Below are 20,831 nucleotides of genomic sequence, written 5' to 3' on the forward strand. Positions count from 1 at the left end.
GCTGACGGTTCCTAAACGGTTAAACCTGGGCACGGTGGAGTCGCTGGTGAGCATCAAGGTGCCGGCTGGTGACCGAGAGTTTCAACTTGCGGTTGTTTGCCTTTGGAATTCTGCTGGCGTGTCATTGGACACTGGCTGCTGGCCGTGCAACTATTGGACAGGAGGGTTTGATTGGCATCGAAACCTCTTTCCCCCTGTAGTAAAACGCTGCAGAAGTTTGTATCAATCAGCCTGGGGGAGGCAGGCGGGCGGGGGACGCTGGGGGGGGGGAGACGGGGGAGGATGACAGAGTAGAGGCAGAAAGTGGACTAAGTTCAATGAGCGCACTCACTCAGTCAGCACCATGCTAACTGTGACTGTGAGAGATGTGACCAGCGCAGGACTCCTGTTGTGTCTGGACGCCTGAAGTCCAAACCTTGCAATCCTTCCCAGTTTGTTTCTGAATTTGGAACCCGCCACTGAGCATTACCGCCTGGGCTCCGGCCATTTGAAGGAGAGTTTGCTATTTGCTAGCTTTTGGACCATTCTTTTTCGGGCGATGAGTGAAAGGAGGCGATCAGCAGCTGCCCTGAGTTCAAGGGCTCACGCCTTCTCGGTGGAAGCACTGATCGGGACAAATAAAAAGCGGAAAATTCAGGAATGGGGCGAGAAGACCATGGAACTGAGTGTGGACAGTATAAACCCGGACTCGGACCTTGCAGACACAGTGGATTCAAGCCAGTGTATGGAGATCAACCCCGGTAGGTCCTTAAAAATACCCCCTCACATACAGCCGGGTTTCCTCAACACATCCTCCTCACTGCAGCTATGCTCCCAAAACCTGGAATTTTTGTTTTTGAGAAAAAAGGGAAGGATGGCGGGGGGAATCATTTCTCTCATACCGAAAATCTGAACTTCGCGTCTCGCGTTAATCCCACTCCGGTTTTCGGAGCGGTATGTTCATCTCAATGACGGGACCGAACCCTCTGGTGGTCTCTACTCCGTGATAGCAAATATCGTGTTGTTTTAACCGCGAACTTTTAACTCGTTCTCCCGGATCTAACTTTCGGATTTCACGCAATGTACGTGTTGTCAGTTTTCAAGTTTTTAAAAACAGATTAAGAGGCCAGCCTCGCCTTTGGCGAAGTTTATTCCGAAGGGAAGTAGGTCGGCGAACGGGGGATAATTGAGTGAGGCGAGATAATATTAGGCCACTGATCAGTGTGCACACACATTGTCAATTCGCTATTTTTAAATGAGGAATGTAAGATCTCCGATTCCTGACTGACTCCAATGTTGGTAGTTGCGCATCTCTATCGCCGGCCTGTACCTGAAGCTCAGGCCCCGCTCTCTGGCTGGAGTCAGGGCTGAGGGGCAATGCTGTCCCGCTGGGATTGCCCAGTCTGGCTGGACGGCTGCAGTTCATAGGGTGACAGCTCGGTGCTGCGGCCGGACGCGATGGTTCCCTAATACACAGCAGGCCGCTCTCGACACCCCGCACTGGATTCCCAGCGCTGCTAGAAATCCTGCTCCGTTACGATTAAAAATAACCCTCCAATTCCCAGCGCTTTCGGGATCGACACACACACACCAACAGAGTTAAAACTGGTTGAGAAATTAACAGTTAGCAGTGAGATTCCATTCTATGGAGGTTTCTATTTGAATGTTTTATTGTTAAGGGACCCTCCACTATTCTCACTGTTACTTGTGGTTATTTGGGAGAATTTGTATCTCTCACAAACCCTGATAAGGTGTTCTGAGCCTATTGAACATTTGCCTGTGTCCGCGGCTCACGGTCTCTCACAGGGTTCATCAAACACCGGATTCTTTCCCCTTTCTCAGTGTCATCACGGGAGCGTTTCACAGCTATCCACAAGAAATCCCGAGGGCTAGAAATGCGCCGATATTCCAAAATGTAGAATTCCAACTTATTTTTAAAAAAAATCTTGTGTGTGTGTGTGTGTGTGTGTGTAAAGAATAAGTCGAGCGAGTCAAGGGAGAAATGGGCGTGGAGGCGTGCACAGACAATGTCAATGTGACACTCTCCCTAGTTCCCACTCCCCAACGGGGAGTCTGGATTTTAATGTGAATTGAATCGGCAGAAACGGGGTGGCGCCTGAGGATCTGCAGACTGCAGCCCCACTACTGCCGTCAACTCTTCAGTCGTTCTTTCCCGGGGCGAAAGCAGAGAGTGTGCTATGTGTAGGACATCGGATATTGAAGCAACAGGTGCCTGAACACCGGCTCCTGCGGCTTCCTTTAATTGTAATTGTGAAGGACGCTTGGAGCTTTCCTCTGAGATGCTCGTTAAAGATGGGAAGAAACTGGCAGCTATTACTTTCATTTAATCGGGACATGATAGAGAAAACAAATGAAACATTGGTGCAGCATTGCTCTGTTTTGGAAGAAAGGCAACTAACCCCATTCTCTAACACCATCGGGTTAGGTTCGCACCGCTGTCATTTTAAACAGCATCTGAAGCCCCGAGTAAGAAGTGGCCAATGCAGAGTCTTCCAGTGGGTGGGCATTGCTGGGATTAAGGACAGGAATTTTCCTTTGAAGTTACGGTTAAAAAGCCAGCTTTGTTAGCTGGTCGCCGCGCTGATAATTATTGTGAGAGAACCGCACAAACTTTCTGAGAGCTAAAACTCACCCAACACCGGCACCTCCAAATCATTTCTGATAGCTGATAGAGAACGAGGTTTTTTAAAAAAAAATCTAACCGATGATATAATATATTGTCCTTCCCTCCAATTCTTCTTATTAACAAGTTTATCCACCCCCACCTCCACTACCCACCCGCCAGTAACTGCAAAGAGGAAACTGTGGTTAGATCAAACGGCCTCGGCCAATTCTCCAAAAGTGATGGGAAGGCAATCTCGTCAGTCCCAGAAACAGATTCTCGGAAAAGAAACACAGATGTGTGCACTCGAACTGATTAAATTGCTCCATATTTAGGGCCAATATTTCTTGTGTCTGAAATCCACCCCCCCCCCCCCCCAATTAATCCGTTTCCACTCGTGAACTGTTTGCTGTGCCACTATAGGTTTGTACAGGACTTTGAAAAACAAAAGACAGGGGTCATTACTCACTGTTCGGAACGATAGTGAAATAACGCAGTGAATTCTGTAAGTGACCGGCTTTGTCCCATTTGCACAGGACCTCAGTCCACCGCTCTCTCTCTCTCTCAGGAGTTCCTTGCAGCACTTGTTGAGAAGGCAACAGCTGTGCCTGGCCTGTGGAGATGATGTATGACTGGGATCAGCACTGTGCACGGGGGAGTTCACATCTCGCGGCTTTATTAGGGCAGGCTCCAAAACTTTTAATAAAAGAGGACTGAGGAGTAGAAAATCGGTCTAGGAAGCTTTTGTAAAATTGCTTGATAACAGGCATTGGTGCTGCAAACTGCCGATTATTCCAGAAAGGAAGGCGATAATATTTTAGAATGTGCTTTCTACTTGCGGCCAAGGCGCGACATTCCATGGCGTTTAGCAACTCCGAAAATACATTCTGTATCCCGTTTTTTTAATTCTTAATTGAGGGAGAAAAGCATTGGATTTTTTGGTTTAACAATTTCGTTCAGATAATTTCAGAAATTCTACCTAATTATTTATTGGATGTTTTGTCCCACCCCACTCAGCATAGCAAGTACAGTTTCCCTGAATTCATCAATTCTACTGCAATTTGAATTTAGCGATTCAAAAACATAACTGCCTTTACAATACTCGGACAAAGTTAAAAATCCTGACCAAGGAGCAACGGTCTGAAAGCTTGTACCTGCAAATAAACTTGTTGGACTCTAACCTGGAATTGTGCGATTTTTAAACTTTGTCCACCCCAGTCCAACACCGACTTCTCGACATCAACGCTTGAACAGACAGTATTTATATTCCAGTGTAATATTTCTGTCGAGAAGCAACGTGGACTTTGATTTATAATTGTGCGTGTAATCTGCTAATGTTTGGATCGCACCTTTGTCTGAGAGTTTGGCATGAAATGTACAAGGTCTTGAAAGGAATATTTGGGAACAGACTGTCTTGTTGTTCACATGGATATAAATTACATTTAGAAGAGGTAATGTTAACAGCGTGGACAGGACACTTGAGATGACATTCTCATTTCATTACTTCCTCTCAAAAACAAGTTGGCCGTTTCTGACTGATACTTTAGTAAAGGCTTTTATCTATTTCATACACAATTTCATTTTATATATTGAATGTGGAGACATGGTCGCGATGTTTCAGAAGACACGAGGCAATTTTAGCAGAAAGAAAACGGGGATCCAAAGGTCGGTTGCATTTTTACAGTATAAACTTAGGAGCGACAGATATTTAGTCAAAACTGCTGTTGCAATTTAAACGAAGTACTTCAGAAGGTTGAGTGTTCTTATTTGAATGCAACATTTCAGACAAATTTCCTTTCAATGCAGTCCAGCGGCAAAGACATAAGGCTTCCGTGTAAAAGAGACGTTGTCTTTGCTGTATGCAGACGATATGTTGTAGTTCAGAGGTTCCCATCCTATAAATTGGCAGTAATCCTATAGAAATATTGCAACTTCAGTGTAATAATTTAAAAAGAGGTGGTTTAATTTCAGTGTCCTATTTGAGATGATATGTATATTGGCGATTAGGGTTTTTTTTACTCGATACTGATTTGTAATCTTTATATCTTGCACTAGAAAAATTGGGAATGTAAAATATATCTAATATACTGAAATGGTTGTATTGTCGGCGCACAACTTTAGTTATGCCACTATGAAATCAGAGGTGAAAGTGCAATGTTAGATGTAGATCTCAGGCAGTTCTAATGTAATTCATTTGAAAATGCAATGTTGTGATTTTAGTCATGTTGTGGAAGTTGCAGCACGGTGATTTGAGTTCAATAGTTTGAGACTTTTTAATTGTTTTACAGTATGTTGAAAGCAGCAATGTTAGATTTAGTGTTAAATATTTTGTATGGGGACATTACTGCAAATGTAATATACGTTAGAAACTGAATAGTTGGAATTTAATTTCAGTATATTGAAGTAAGCAATGTTTTAATTTCAATACATTTTAAAAGTACCTGTATTATTTTCTTAGTGCAATAATCTAGAAGTTTTTTTCGTAATTTCAGAAACTAAATTGAAATGGAACTGTTATGATTTAATAAAAATATTTTATAAATATTTTGTGCAATTCTAGTCTCCCTCCTATAGGAAGGATGTTGTGAAACTTGAAAGGGTTCAGAAAAGATTTACAAGTATGTTTCCAGGGTTGGAAGGTTTGAGCTATAGGCAGAGGTTGGATAGGCTGGGGCTGTTTTCCCTGGAGCGTCGGAGGCTGAGGGGTGACCTTTATAGAGGCTTATAAAATCATGAGGGGCATGTTTCAAGTAGATAGGCAAGGTATTTTCCCTGGGTTGGGGGGAGTACAGAACTAGAGGCCATAGGTTTAGGGTGAGAGGGCAAAATTTCACACAGAGGATGGTGTGTGTATAGAATGAGCTGCCAGAGGAAGTGATGGGGGCTGGTACAATTACAACATTTAAAAGGCATCTGGATGGGTATATGAATAGGAAGGGTTTAGAGGGATATGAGCCAACTGCTGGCAAATGGGACTAGATTAATTTAGGATATCTGGTCAGCATGGATGAGTTGGACCAAAGGATCTATTTCCATGCTATACATCTCTATGCCTCTCTGACTAAGTGCAAGATTTTCAATGTGCTTTGCTGAAAGACACAATGTTAGAAGTTAGGCACTATGTTTTATAATAAGTAGAATCTTATGCATGATGTAAATGTTTTGAAGATTCAATGTTCCATCAGTGTGGTATTTAAGCGGATTTGAAATTTCAGTTTGACATTTTTATAAAGGTTATATGGATGAGAAGGATTCCAGAAATAAGAAGGAAAACAGTGGATGCAAAGCTATGATTGAATCCCATGGAATTTTTTAAGCCAGAGACTTCCTCTCACTCCATTTACCCCTCATCTTCATACGTTTTCTAAACGTTGATTGAAATAACAAGAAAATGCAATCCGAACATCGTTACTTCTCAGCTCACACGGCATTGCTCGCGCTCTCTCACTCTGTCTGTCTCTCTCTCTTTCTCCCTTAGGGAATTAGATACACATGTTCAGATTGCAAATTTCAAATTAAGCTCAGCAAGTCATTGTTATGGGTCAAATCATCTGTCAAAACACAAGTTATTCAGAGAATATTGTCTTTAAGTAAAAGCTATGATGCAAGTATTGGAAGACAAGAGAAAACTCAGTCATGCATTTTGCTAAATTTGCATTTTTTAAACATTCAACTTTTTATTGAAATTTTACGTTAGATATTAACAATTTCAGTTACTGAAAACAGAATCAACAAAATAAATCACAAAATATTTGATCAATTTGCAAACTTCTAAATGTGCATTCAGATGATGATGTAAATCCTTACTTTGAAGTCACATCTATTGTGTATTGTAGTTTTACAGCTTTAACATTACAAAGATGCATAGAAGAACCACCTAAATGAGCAACAGGTACAAGAGGAACTTTGAACAAGTCATACGTCTGTACTGAATGTTTTTCAGATTACAAATTTTAACTGTTGCAGAATTAAAAATTCTTGTTGATATTTAGACATTGTTGAGACAAAGTTGCAATGCTCATGCAACATTTAAGAAGAATTAATATTGTAATTAGATGAATTATCAACATAATACACTGGAGCATGCAGTTTTGTAATTTGTGTTGCACAATTTTGTAGCTTTGGAGTAGTATTGTTAAAGTTTTGTAAATTTTCTCTGATACTTTAATGATGAAAGTGTAATTTCGGAAAAGAAGTGTTATTGTTTGGTAAGGACCTAGTTTTCATCTAATACTTTGGCATGCATTGTTATAATGGTTACAATATTTTTCAAGGGACAATGATGCACTTTCAGTGCAATTCTTTAATAACATAAGCGTCCAATTAGTCCCTAAAATGAACACACGTGTTGATCTCCCAGTTCTTCTATTATTTATCCGATTGTTTAATGTTTTTACATATCATTTGTTATTTTGACTCCCTCAGCAATTTGTTTGATACATTCACCAACTTCCATGTAGTTGCCTTTAAATTCTAATTTCTAAGCATGCTCCTTGTTCTAAAGTGGAAAATGTGAACATAATATCAAGTCCAATTTATCTCCAACCTATTTAAATTTTTAATGCCCCTTGTTTCTATATTGTGCAATTCAAATCATACGTGTACATTGGATAAATGATCCCTTGCCAGATTGGTACATCTGTATTCAGAACAACATCACCCTCTGTCATCCTAGTTTGCTTTATCTGAACATTGCCAAATTCCAATCCATTGCAAAAGCTCCTAATAATGGCAAATCATTAGTTCATTGTTTAATTCATTTTGCAGAAACACTGCCAAGCATTTGTCCATGCTGAATGAACAAATCTAAGCTATGGAACAAACTAAGTTAATTAACTCAAATTTTAAATAAATGAGGTAACTAATAGTTAACATGAAAGTTCTTGTAAATAAAAACCTAGAAGAATGGATATCTGCTATCTTTGCTCAGTCCAGTTTAAATGTCACTTCAGACCCTCAGCAATGTGCCAGCTATGTTGGAGTGGACTTGCCAGTAGTGTCAACATAATATTGATAAATAAAAGAAGACAGTTATACAAGTCCCTAACATATTCATGAAGATGTTACTTACAGAATTTCAGTTCCATTTTTCTTTAATAAATTCATTCCATTTGGCAGAACCCACATCATATAAATTCACATACACACTCAGCATGTCATCACCATCTATGTGTTTTGCTATCTTCTTGCTGAAGATGCCTTCTAACACTTTATCCACAACTGATCTTTAATTCATGAGCATGTAGTTTCCTGAGTCATCTTTATGTCCAAAATTATGTTTTTTTTTGCAAAATATATGTATTTACAACTTAGCTTGGCATGAAATACTTTAGTTCTGTCAGTGCACAACGAAATTCAAATAAAATACAGTTTCACACACAAATTTTTCCAGCTTACTTTTGATGCATATCTTGTACCATTTAGATATTTTTTATCCAAAGTCGGTTGTCTTGGAAAGAGACAAGTTATTTAAATCAAAAAGCATTCTGAGTAATTTATTGAAATGCACTTTTGAACTGCAGTTTATTTCTGTTTAATTTCAAGTCAGAAGTTATTTTTCAGCTTTTTTTGAAATACATCAGTCTGCCTAAAGTCTTTAAAGAGAAATTATTTAAAGCTTTCAAAGACATTTATTGAGGACAGCTAGCTTTTGTGATTGATGAAGAAACCAGCTGTATGAAAATAAAATGTGTAATTAGTTTCACATAATAACTGTAAATTAAATATTATTTTTGACAAGAAAGAACTAGCTAAGCTAAACAACTACTCCAAATATACAAATGGAGCTAGTTATCACTATTTATTATTTAATTACTATTTAATATTGTAACTATCAGTTAAAAGCTAAAAAAGACAAATACATACTGCAGTCTTGTGCTGTCTCTTCAAAAACAAAATGAGTTGCAGAGTCCTTTGAAAGCACAGGTTAGAAAAAATACCTAAGTATTTTAAAGTCAGCTTTTCCTGTTTGTTCATCAGGGTTTCTCAAATATTTTCTCTAGGTGATAACATTTTATGAGGCATGAAAATAGAACTCACAAAGTGAATAACCAGAAATATGAATCAGAAAATACTTATTGCAAAAACATTATGGGAAACACAAAAGTGCTACTGATCTAATACATCTTTTTGCAAGTGTATTTTGTCTTAGCTGCTTTCCAGGTATTAATCCATTTCTTAATAATCCCACAATGAAAGCACCAAGACCATGACCTTGCTGGAAGAGCCAAGAGAATCCTGGAAAAACTCAGCAAAAACAGTTTAAATCATTTACTTGGTATTTGTTTCAGTTCTTCCACCACATTTAGAACAGACAAATTGGGAAGCAAAACATCGTTCACTGCTTCTTTTTGCAAGTTTTGTTACTTCTATTGTTGCTCAAATTGATCTTGTCTCTCAGTTACCTAACTCTTTAAAATCTCTATTTTACAAAACATATCTACATTTCTTTCATTTGAACAGTGCAGTAGCCAGTCCAGGTTCTTTAACTCAGCTCCCGACCTTTCAAAACTTGCTTAATTTATTAACATGCAACATTTTTATCAGCAAAGATCATCTATGATCTGACAGAATATTTCTATTGCACCTGTTCTCTTTTCTTAAAGATTTGAATTCATCATGTAGTAAACAGTTATCTTAAAGAGTTTGCTGACTTGACTTCTGTTTCCAGCTCCTGGTTTTAACTGCAGTGTAGGTGTAAACTTTATGATTTTCTCAATGAACTATTTCGTGTAACCATTCAATACTGTAACAAGCATTATGGTTTCACATCTATAGTACAATGAATAATTTCCAAAACTATTCCTTTAAATTGAAGGCACTGCACTGCTCATATACATTGTTCTTGCCTGTCTATAAAGTTCTTGTTCTAATCCTTCCTGTAAGTGGTTTGTGTTTGGTGGTTGTCGTTCATTTCCACCCCTTTTTTATCTTTCTCATCACTATCCTCAGCATGTGCAAATTATCCAGATCCAGGCTAGATGGCTATGTTTACATTATAACTTTTCATACAATACACAAGACAGTTTATGGAAGTCATGATAATCTATGATAATCTATCCCTTCACACCCTCCTTGACCCATTAGCAGACTTTGACACAGCAGACCGAAATGGTTTGCTCCCACAATCTTCCTCCAATGCTCAGCTAAGTGTACCAAAATTCTGCTGTCCATATCTAACTTGCACAAAGTTCCATTCACCCATCACTTTTACACTGGATGTCAATTCAGCAATATCTCAATTTTAAGATTATCATCCTTGTTTTCAAAACAAGATTTTGACCTTCTGCATATCTCCAATATTAATCCATGTCACCCATGCATTCAGTTGTTTTAGCCCAAAGTTCTGGAATTTCTACTCCTTTCTCATCCCAAGCTTCTCCACCATTCTCTCCTCCATTAAAATTACTCTATCATCTGTCCTAATATCTTATTATATGGCTCATGTTAAAGTTTGTTTGAACCATTTCCTGTGTAGGATTTTGGGATATTTTACTATATATTACAGACTGTGGTGCTGTTGTCAGAGAACTTATCTCTTCTTATTTGGCATTTGTCCCTTTTTGGAGTATTTACATCAATGCACATCCATGATGCCCTCAGCAATTTTAAAATTTGGTTGGAAATGTGAATGACATTGGAAAGGCAATATTTACTGTCCATTCTAGGCTGCTTTGAGATCATTAAAAGACAACAATAAAGTTTGGGCCTAGAACTTGATACATGCCTGGAGACCCAAGTTTCTTGACATGGACATTAATGAATCTTCTTTTTAAAACAAGGACATTCAGCAGTTATTATTCAAAATTTTTATGGTGAGAAGCTATGAGACACATTTATCAGACTTATTCAATTGAGTTTCCAACAATTCCAAGGTCAACTTAGATGAGAAACATAGAATTTATGCCTTCTTATAAGACTGAAAGGAAAATTGAGAGTTATAATTTCATTGTTTAAAAATATTGTTTATATAAGTTGGACGCAAAGAGATACTATTGAAATGGGGCAGGCTAAAGGAAGATCTAGCAGCATTGAATGGAATGTTCCCATTGAGAACATTGAGCCATTAGTCCACAATCTGTAAAGTCATTACCCAGTACTCCCCTAAGGTCTTCATCACCATTAAGCAACGTGGCCTACCGCGAGAAAGGATTTACAATACAGATCCAGAAGATTCAAATTGATGTCCCACCTGCTCCAGTGCCGTGTAATAACATGTACAGATTGATAAGAAAATATCGATGCTGCAGTGTACTATATATTCTGTAGGATACTACCTGTGCTAAGTGAAGCTACTACATCTAGTTATCCGCACATGAAACACCAAAAAATATCAAATTATGGACACAACTAGGTAATCACATGAAAATAAGTAGGTCAGAGCTAATGGAGCTGAACAGCAGAGCCTTCATAAACACTCCTGATGCAGAGACGTTAGGCTGAAGCATCTACCCTGTGGCGCAATTGGTCAGCACGTTCGACTATTAACCAAAAGATTGGTGGTTCGAAACCATTCAGACGAGGTATTATCTGTTCTCACTCCAACCGCTTTCTTTAAGTACGGTGATTAACATGGTGACCTCACATTATCAGGGTGCCAGGTTCGATTCCAGCCTTGGATGACTGCGTGGAGTTTGCACATTCTCCCCGTGTCTGCATTAGTTTCCTTCCAAAGCTGTGCAGGTCAGATGAATTGGCCATGCTAAATTATCCATAGTTGTTAGGTGCATTAGTGGGGGATGCTCCTCTTCCGTCGGTGTGGACTTATTGGGCCGAATGGCCTATTTCCACTCTGTAGGTAATCTAATCAAAGTATAGAGTGGATGATCCTCTGTGCCTTTTGTAGACTTCCTCCAGTCTTTACCCGAGTCCTGTCCCAATTATCAGTAAATTGGTTGTGACCCATCAATACTATCATTATTGCATTTTGGATTTTCTTTCTACCCTGACTGAATTAACCAGTACTGCAGCACAAGTAAACGAATGTTCATTCTCGCTTTGAAAAAAACTACAACGGAATTGCTTTGGCACGCGATACGAAAGTGGCTATTCTCTGAGGTGGGGCACTGTTTAGCAAAAAGAAAATTTCCAAGTCTAAACAGAAGACTTCGCCAAGGTAGCAAACTCGATGGAAAAATCGTTACATTTTAAACAAAAAAGTATTCACTTTCATACCTCTGATAAAGTCTTTCAAATATGTCATTCAGTTTTGAGCAGTCACGCCTTTATTTTCTCGCTTTTAAACGCAGTGCAGGGGATTGACATGGTTGAAACTTCCGGCTAAAGCCTGGACATGGTTGAGGCAATTGGCGGGGGGAGGGGGGAAGAGAGAGGGAACATTGTCTCGTCCCCCCATGAATAAGGCTGAAGGCTGCGCTGGAAACCTGTGCCCTGTCTAGGAGTTATTTGTACCGAATAACAGCTGTCCTCAGTCCTTGGAGATGCCTCTCATAGCGTACGGCGGTTCCCGCTCTCTGTGCTCTGACCGTTCAGACTTGAAGCCTAATTCCTAAAATGTCCAGTGGTTTGGTTAAAACCCGGGCTCGAGATTTTAAAAAAAATTGTTAGATTAAGATGGTTCGAGAGCTGGAACATCGCAGAATCGCCCCTACAATAGGGGACGGTAATGATATCAACTTAATATTATTTGTTCTTGGATTTATTTGTCAGTGACTGGGTGAAACCTGAAGATGAGCAGATTAATCAGAGATTAAATCAGCAGTCTGCTCTCCCGTGTCACTAGTGTGTCGATAGCGAATAATTCAGCAGAACTGCTTCAATCTCGTGCCGTTTTCATAAGGATTCAACACGAGGCAAAAGTACAACAAAACTATTTAGATGAGTGTGTTATTTATTTGAAAGAATGGAAGAGATAAACTGTGATTTTTTTTTCATCAATATTCAAGCCTGTTTGCTCATGCTCTTTCTCTTTCAAAATTGAATAATTATTTCAAGGAGCCCATTAAGTAATCAGGGACGATTCCATCTGAAAGAAGGGCTCTTGCTCTGAGGAAGTTGATACTGGTTACACTGTGGAAGGCCTCTCTGTCCGTTTTGTCTGAGGATATAAGGAATGATAGTACGATTTAGGGGAGCAGAAATTGCCTTGGAACAGACAATGGGTGTAATTATTGAGGCGCTGGTGTAAATATCCACAGATCCTAGCGTCCGATTTGGGTCATTTTAAATCGTTTGTCTGTGGGTTGTTTCGCTATGCAGACGAAGCGAAGCAAAACAACCGCGTCGGCCCACCTGGAAAATAAATTTAATGTTTCGTTTTCCACGGGAGCCCGGAATTGTGACGGTCAGATAACTAATCCTAAAAGAAAATAAATTTGCTGCTTTAAAATAGCAGAACATTCCGTTTGGAAAATTAAACTGTGAGATCGACCTGATTTAGTCAGTCTACACTCATCGGTATTGCACACCGAGCATTATTCCTGCATTTTGTTTTCTAGATCCCCAGGGCAGCTCGCTACACAGAAATAAAAATCACACTACACCAGGTTATAGTCCAACAGGTTTAGTTGGAAGCGCACTAAACCTATTGGACTATAACCTGGTGTTGTGTGATTTTTAACTTTGTACACCCCAGTCCAACACCGGCATCTCCAAATCGTTACACAGAAATCGGCATCGTTACAGCCTGTTTAGTTTTAAAGGAAATAGCAGCAAATTGGGAAGCTTATAAAATTCACTGTAAATTGAATCAGACGAAGATCCAAGACAGTGGCCACGTGTAAGCCCAGGTACTGTAGTCTCTGCAAATAACCTGAAAGGATAGCCGTTTCACTTGTGGGTGGCTGTCCAGGAGCCTGACTCCTAAGGGTTGGGTAAGCCTTGCGAGTGAAATGTCCCTACTTGGAGTCCCTGGTTGGGTAGGTAGCCTCGTTCCTGTCTTCTGATTTACTGCATTTTGCTGAATCCACTACATCTCAATTGCAATTTCAGATTGCAAAAGATTTCCAGAGCCTTGCTTAAAAAATATCAGAGCTGAAAATGTGTTGGTGGAAAAGCGCAGCAGGTCAGGCAGCATCCAAGGAACAGGAGAATCGACGTTTGGGACATGAGGCTCATGCCCGAAACGTCAATTCTCCTGCTCCTTGGATGCTGCCTGACCTGCTGCGCTTTTCCAGCAACACATTTTCAGCTCTGATCTCCAGCATCTGCAGTCCTCACTTTCCCTTAAAAAAATATCAGCCCGACTATTCTTACGTACGTGTATTCTGGCTTTAGAAGAGGCGGTTTGCTGATATCTACATGCAAACTAAAGGAGTAGTGATGAGGGAGACCTCTACCTATATTTATGGAAAACAATTCTCTTCGCTCATGAAGCTTTGTTCTGTTTCCCTTCAAACATGAGTAGAATAATAGAGTAATACAACACCGGAGGAGCCCCTTCCTCATGTCAGTCTTTGACAAGTTTTGAATTTTTTAAAATGAGAAACTGGCATTGCTGGTTAAACCAACATTTATTGTCCTTCCCTAATTGCCTTTGAGAAGTTAATGGTGTGCTCCTTTCTTGAACTGGAGCAGTCCGGGTGCTATAGCTCTCCAAAGAGTCCTAGAGTTTGGACCCAGCAAGAGTGAAGCAACAGTGTTATAGTTCCAAGACACAATGTTATATGACTTGGAGGGGACTTTACTTGTGGTAATGCTCCTATGCATCTTTGCCCTTGTCCTTCCTGGCGATAGATGCCACAAATTTTGGAAGAGCTTTGATGACTTACCAAAACATATTCTTGTCGATGGTGCACAGTGCTGCCACTGTGCATCTGTGGTGGAGGGAATGAATGTTGAAGCTGATGGGTGAGGTACAAATGGAGTCAGCAGTTTTACCATGGATTGGGTTGAGCTACTTCAGAATGATGAGAACCACACTTATCCAAGCAAGAGGAAAGTATTTTGTTACACTGTTGATTGATGCCGTATATATCGTAGACAAATTGTGGGGAAACAGGACGAGACTCACTGCGGAATTCCTACCCAATGACCTAGATCTCCCCTTAATCTTCTAAACTCCAATGAATACAATCCCAGGATCCTCAGCCGTTCCTCATATGTTAGACCTACCATTCCAAGGATCATCTGTGTGAATCTCTGCTGGACACGCTCCAGTGCCAGTATGTTCTTCCTGAGGTGTAGAGACCAAAACTGGACACAGTACTCCAAATGGGGCCTAACCAGAGCTTTATAAAGTCTCAGTAGCACAACAGTGCTTTTATGTTCCAACCCTCTTGAGATCAATGTCAATATCCAATATGTTCGCAGTGATGGATTCAGCAATGGCAATGCTGTTGAAATGTAAGGAGAAATGGTTAGATTTTTCTGTGTTGGAAATGGTCATTACTTGGCAATTGTGTGACATGAAAGCTATTTACTACTTATCATTGCAAGTATGATTGTTACCTAAATCTTGTTGCATGTAGGCAGACACTTCATTATTTGAAGCATGTAATAAACATGTATAATACATTATTACCACTTTTTGGGATTTGGATTTAAAATGAGGGCAGATGGATTTTGGTCAATTCTGTGAAAGTACTTTAAACATGTAGTTCAGAATGTAATTTGGACAGTGACTGAAATACATCTTTTCTAAGAAGGCATTTAATGATAGTCAACTGGCTGGGGAAACCCCTGCAATGTTAGTGAATACAATATTTGCATATTGAGTTTGTGACTGATCAGCCAATTCATTTAAACAATTAGTTTAGGCCTCCGATCAGATGGTTCAAATTTCAGTTCTGAAGAACTCCGTTCTATTCAGAGAAGAGCAGTTTTTCTTCAAGAAGAAAGATTACATTTTTAGTTCAGTTCAGTTAAGAGGAAATTGGTCACCACAGCGGAATTGGTTTCTAGCCTATGGAGCTGCCACAAGCCAGGAAAGTCTGGATAGAAATTAATAATTGTTAGAACTGAAAAGGTTTAGGTACCAAACTTATAGGAGGTTCATGTGAGCAGACTTGGAAAGAAATGGGGGAACATCAGTTAAGTAAAGATTTAAATAACAACAGTGATAGCATTGAGTCTCTGTAATAAATGGTATTGGTAAACAAGTTGGAAGTTTATTTTGAAGTTTAAGTTCTTTTTAATTGACCTCTCTGTATAATGTTATAGATCAGACCAAACCCCCTCAAAATTTATTAAGAAAATAGCCTCGATCCAATTTTCGTCTTGTTTTCAAAGGGACTTGTAAGGGGTTGTGTTCCTGATCCAATTTGAAGCAAAACACACTTTATTCTTACACTATAGTTAAAATACAAACAAAAGAAGGAAGAAATGGAATAACTTAGTTCTATTGGAAAACTTAACAGAATAGTAGACTATTCCATTACTAAACAATAACTGTTCCAATATATTAACATCCCATAAAGGCATGTTCCACAAAATAGATTATCTTCTATGCAATTCTCCAGAAAAGAATGTCAAGAGAAAACTTTGAGAGAGAGGTAGAGAACTTAAATGTTTTGCTGTAGAAAGGAGACATCTATAGCAACTTCCAAACCTCAACAGGTCCTGAAAACTAAATGAAAGACTTGGTTCTGTGGAAACTTGACCCCACCCTGTCTTGCTGCTTCAATTGTTCCAATTAAAAAAAAAATCTAAGGTCTCACAAGCTGTCTACATTATTGCTTGGGACAGACTACTTGGTGCCTCTGTCTCAACATCTGTTCACAAAAAAAGGACAAAATATACCTCTTAAAGCCATAGCTTTGTCACAATGAAGCTTTGTCTTTTTTTTTGTAAAAAAAATTCTGTTGTTAAAGAATATCTGCAGCCTGTGTAACTATGTTTCAGTAATAAGCCATTAATCAACTGTAAAAGGTATTATCTATTAAATGAGGTTTTAATTTGGGATCTATAATATCCAGTTTTAATACTGCTTGGGTTCATAATAGGAGTCAGAAACAATATTAAATATTACACAACTTCTGTCCTGAAGGTGGAAGGAAGATCATTAGTGAAGAGGTTGAAGATTATTAGGTCTAAGACACTACGTCAAGGGGCTCAATTTATGTCCTGGGACTTAAATTATTGGCTTCACATAACTATGGTTCTTTCTGCTAAGTCTGATTCTAATATGAGGTGACTCTTTCCTTGATTTCCATTGGCCTGTGTGTTGCTTTGGCTCCTTGATTCCACACTCAATCAAATGCTAGCTTGATGCCAAGGATAGTCACTCTCACCTTATTCTTGAGGTCTGCACTAGTCCATGTTGGATCGAAGCTACATTGAGGTCAAGTCTCATGTGGCTGTGGCAGAACCTAAGCTGGGCATCAATGTGCAGGTTGTTGGTGAGTAAGTATCATCGTTCCCAACACCTTTCATCATTTTGTTGTGGATTGAAAGTGAACAGTTGAGCAGTAATTTTCCACATTGCCATATAAATGCCAGCGTTTCAATGTACTGGACATCTTGGTTCATGACACAGCTGGTTCTGCAACACAAAATGTCAGTACTATTTCTGAGATGTTGTCAGGGCACCTAGCCTCTCTATTCAGTTCCATCAGCTGTTACTCAGATCAGGTGGCGTGAATCAAATTGGATGAATATTGGTATCTGTGATGCTGTTGATCTCAGGCTGAGGTCACGATGGATCATTCATTTTATACTTGTGGCTGAAGATGCTTATGCCTTGTCTTCTCTCAGATGTTTTGGGCTTCCACATCATTAAGGATTTATGTGGACTTTACAAGGTAATCAATAAGTTTCATCTACCTCTTTCTTTGCCCAGATTCCCATAATCTTTTCCATCGGGTATTTCACATACACCACACAATATATAAATAATATCCAATAATGTTCAATAAAGATGAATTAGACTTAGCATGAAACATTTACATGAAATGGATAATTATGTTAGCACTTTCCTTCACTGCAAAGCTGATCTTACTCCAAAATCAGGTCTTATTCTGATTTTGGAATAGTGTTTAGTATACTCTGGTTTATAACACTTGAATTTGACATCATTTGGGATATAACTCAAGGACAACTTTACAAAATGCTAAGACTTCTTTGATCTTTCATTAACTTAATAGTGGTTTGTTGAAATATTTTGCAAAGATGGGCATAAGACAAAAGCTCTCTACTGATTTCTAGAAGATGACAATCTGCAGCGTAACCCTGGTGCTGACAGTCATGAATCATGCTCTGTGAATACTAGTCATAAATCAGCCCACTAAAGCACTATCGCAGCAAAGCAACTATGACACAAATACACAGTTGAATTTTAATAATTACAAACTTTAATTTTTCAATTTCTACTAAAGGATGTTCAACTCAAAGGTGTTATCATTGATTTACTGTGTTGTATGAACAGTAAGCAATAATTAGAAGTTGTCTTTAAATCATTATCAGTTATTTTATTAACTTGTTATGTTATTATTGGCAAAATCCATGATCTTAGTGCAGTCAGGCATTAGAGAGATATGGTTTGATTTGTAGTTCTCAGCTGAATACTGATTAGCCATATATTTGATACACGGATAGAGGTCAATGGAGGAAGTATGAAACTACATATGACTTCCAGCTGCCTGGCCACAAAACAAATTTGAAAACTTCGATTTTATCGAGGAGACACTTAAAAAAAAAACAATGAATTAGGTTCCCTTGTGAAATATAAGAAATGTTATATTAGATTAGAATCTAATATTCATGGTTTACTGTATGAAACCCTAGAATGCACTTTCAGAAAGGTTTAAAGACTGAGAAGTAAGGATTGATTGAGTTAGAGACGTAAAAGGTGAATTATAAAATGTTACCATATAATTCCAGGTTAAGAGATGAATTACTGTTCCACAGAAGCATCATAATACAATAAATCAAAAACAATGCCTCCAGATAATTACAATTCATGATGTTTATAGGACACTTGATTCATTTTGGTTGTATATAAATGACATTATAGTTCTTAATTATTAATATATGCATATTTCTCAAACTCAAAGATCCCGACTTGTGTACGTAGGAAATTTCAAGACAATACCAACAATTTTAAAGTATTTACTGAAAATTTAAAAAAATGGCATCACTAAGGAGAATGAGAACCATGGTGGTCTACATTCTTAGCAAATTTGTTGCATTTCCCTATTCAGCCCACTTTCTTCAAAAAATGGCCCTACTAATTGGTTTTGTAGATTGAACTATTTAAATTTGCAAAGTGCTTTCAATGTAATATCTATAATTCGGTAATTGCTACCCCATTTCACAAAGAGCTTTGTTTAAGCAATAACATGAATAGTGTATATATAGTAGTGCAACTGTTTAGATCATGGGACTCAAAGATAGAAGAATGTGCAAAAGTGACGAGAGATTTTTGAATCTCAATCGCTTAACAGTGGCTTAAGCAATCTGGCAGATATCTGTTAATATTTTTGGAGTGCAGTTTTAATTAAAAGATAATCTGATTTTTCTTTATTCGTTTGTAATCAATGTTAAAGAATCTGAGTTATTTTTCTGCTTAGCTTTAAAGTTGCTCAAAAATGGTAATGTAGCTGAGATCTGCCTGTGGTGAGTAACAGTCTAAGTTTACCTGGAGGAGGCTACCTCTTCTGTTATATTCATTTAAAAATGTGCTCAAGGTTCCTTACTGTCTAAATATTGGTGGTGCGGGGGAAGCAGAATTGAATGCTCTTCCTCGGTTGTCTCAAGGACATTAGGTCTTAATGACTGAGATCTATCATATAGTGCAGAACCGGATTCACTGGTAGGTCAGTCCAGATAGAAATGGGACATTTCCTTTCCTGCATTACTTATCTTTTTTATTATGATTGAGCCATTTACAATCTTGGTAAATGCGCATGAACTACTGGATTTACTGAATTCAATGCTACAACCTATGGTGATAGAATAGATTAGGTTAGGTTAGATTCCTACAGTATGGAAACAGGCCCTTTGGGCCAGCAAGTCCACACTGACCTTCCGAAGAATAACCCACCTAGACCCAACCCTATATTTACCCCTGACTAATGCACCTAACACAATGGGCAATTTAGCCTGGCCACGTCACCAGACCTGCACATCTTTGGACTGTGGGAGGAAACCGGAGCACCCAGAGGAAATCCATGCAGATACGGGGAGAATGTGCAAACTCCACACAGACAGTCACCCAAGGTAGAACTCACAAGCTCTGGATTGTTAGTTTATTAGCATATCATGATCATTATAAACTGAAGCAGAACTTATTTTAATAGCATGAGTTTGAAAAACTTAATGCCGTTCGTCTCAGTACCTTTGACGTTTCTGGTCAAGAGCAGAGGTTTTCTGTGTCTGGACGCACTTATGGAGAAGGATCTAGTCTGGCTGTCTAAAAATGATCCTGGCTTGAAGAATCAGATTTGCATTAAATGACATAAACAGGGAGGCACTGGCTGTGAATAGACACCATATGTATCAATCTGAGATCATCATTATAAGTTAATTGCAGTTTAAGAGTGAAAACAGTGCTGGCATAAGACCAGAATGTTCATGGCAGAGCGTGATAGATGCTATAGAATGATTTGGGGTTTGTTCTGGCAGAATGTACTATGAGGACATAATCTGCAATACGTGCTGTAGCACAGAATAGGTTTGTTGTCAGCAAAACATTGAAATTAGATTCTAAATCATTTTTCAATAGCATAAACTTATTATAGCTCATGCATATTTGCACATTTCTCCTCATTGTATAGATAAGTAACATTTTTGTTAGGTTTCAATGTGACGTTGAAGTGTGATCATTTTTAATATTTTTCCTTTACGTATTTGGATTTCCTGTGGGCGAAATCGTGACTGTATTGTTTAGCTGCTCTCCCAGTTTGCCCCTCTAAGACCACATGTCAGTTCCTTCCTCTGGGGAAGTGCTCTAAGTAGTCCTTAAGATCAATTAGAGGGTAATGACTGTTGATGTTGTACTAAGTAACATCTGCTCAACCTCACTACTTTTCATCTCAACAGCAAAAGGTCATCTCATGATCAGAAAACGAGCAGAAAATAATTCGATTATTTTTTCCATTTTATATACCTGTTCAAAATTGGTCTTTTGTGATGTCTCTGTATGGTTTAATTCTAGACTATGGTTTAGAATAAAAAGACACTCATAAAAAATTTGTATAAAATATCCGAATTAAGGAAGGGGTGGAGTTGCTAATTGGAAAGAGTCTTGTAGAAGTTCTGAATGAGTGGAAAAACCATGGGGCTGGATCAGAGAAAGTTCAGTATTAGAAGATGTTCACTCACATACTATTGG

General features: G+C 38.7%; 1 protein-coding gene across 1 annotated transcript in view; it reads left to right on the forward strand.

The window, feature by feature from the left end:
• Nucleotides 1-287: 287 nt before the first annotated feature.
• tbx15 (T-box transcription factor 15) overlaps nucleotides 288-20,831 on the forward strand; it is a 103,422-nt gene continuing 82,878 nt past the window's right edge. The window contains exon 1 of the mRNA XM_060833096.1: nucleotides 288-740. Coding sequence (XP_060689079.1) covers nucleotides 539-740 — 202 coding nt within the window. The 5' untranslated portion in view covers nucleotides 288-538. The remainder of the gene's footprint in view (nucleotides 741-20,831) is intronic.

This window comes from Hemiscyllium ocellatum, chromosome 12 (assembly GCF_020745735.1).
Source record: "Hemiscyllium ocellatum isolate sHemOce1 chromosome 12, sHemOce1.pat.X.cur, whole genome shotgun sequence".
NCBI lineage: Eukaryota > Metazoa > Chordata > Chondrichthyes > Orectolobiformes > Hemiscylliidae > Hemiscyllium > Hemiscyllium ocellatum.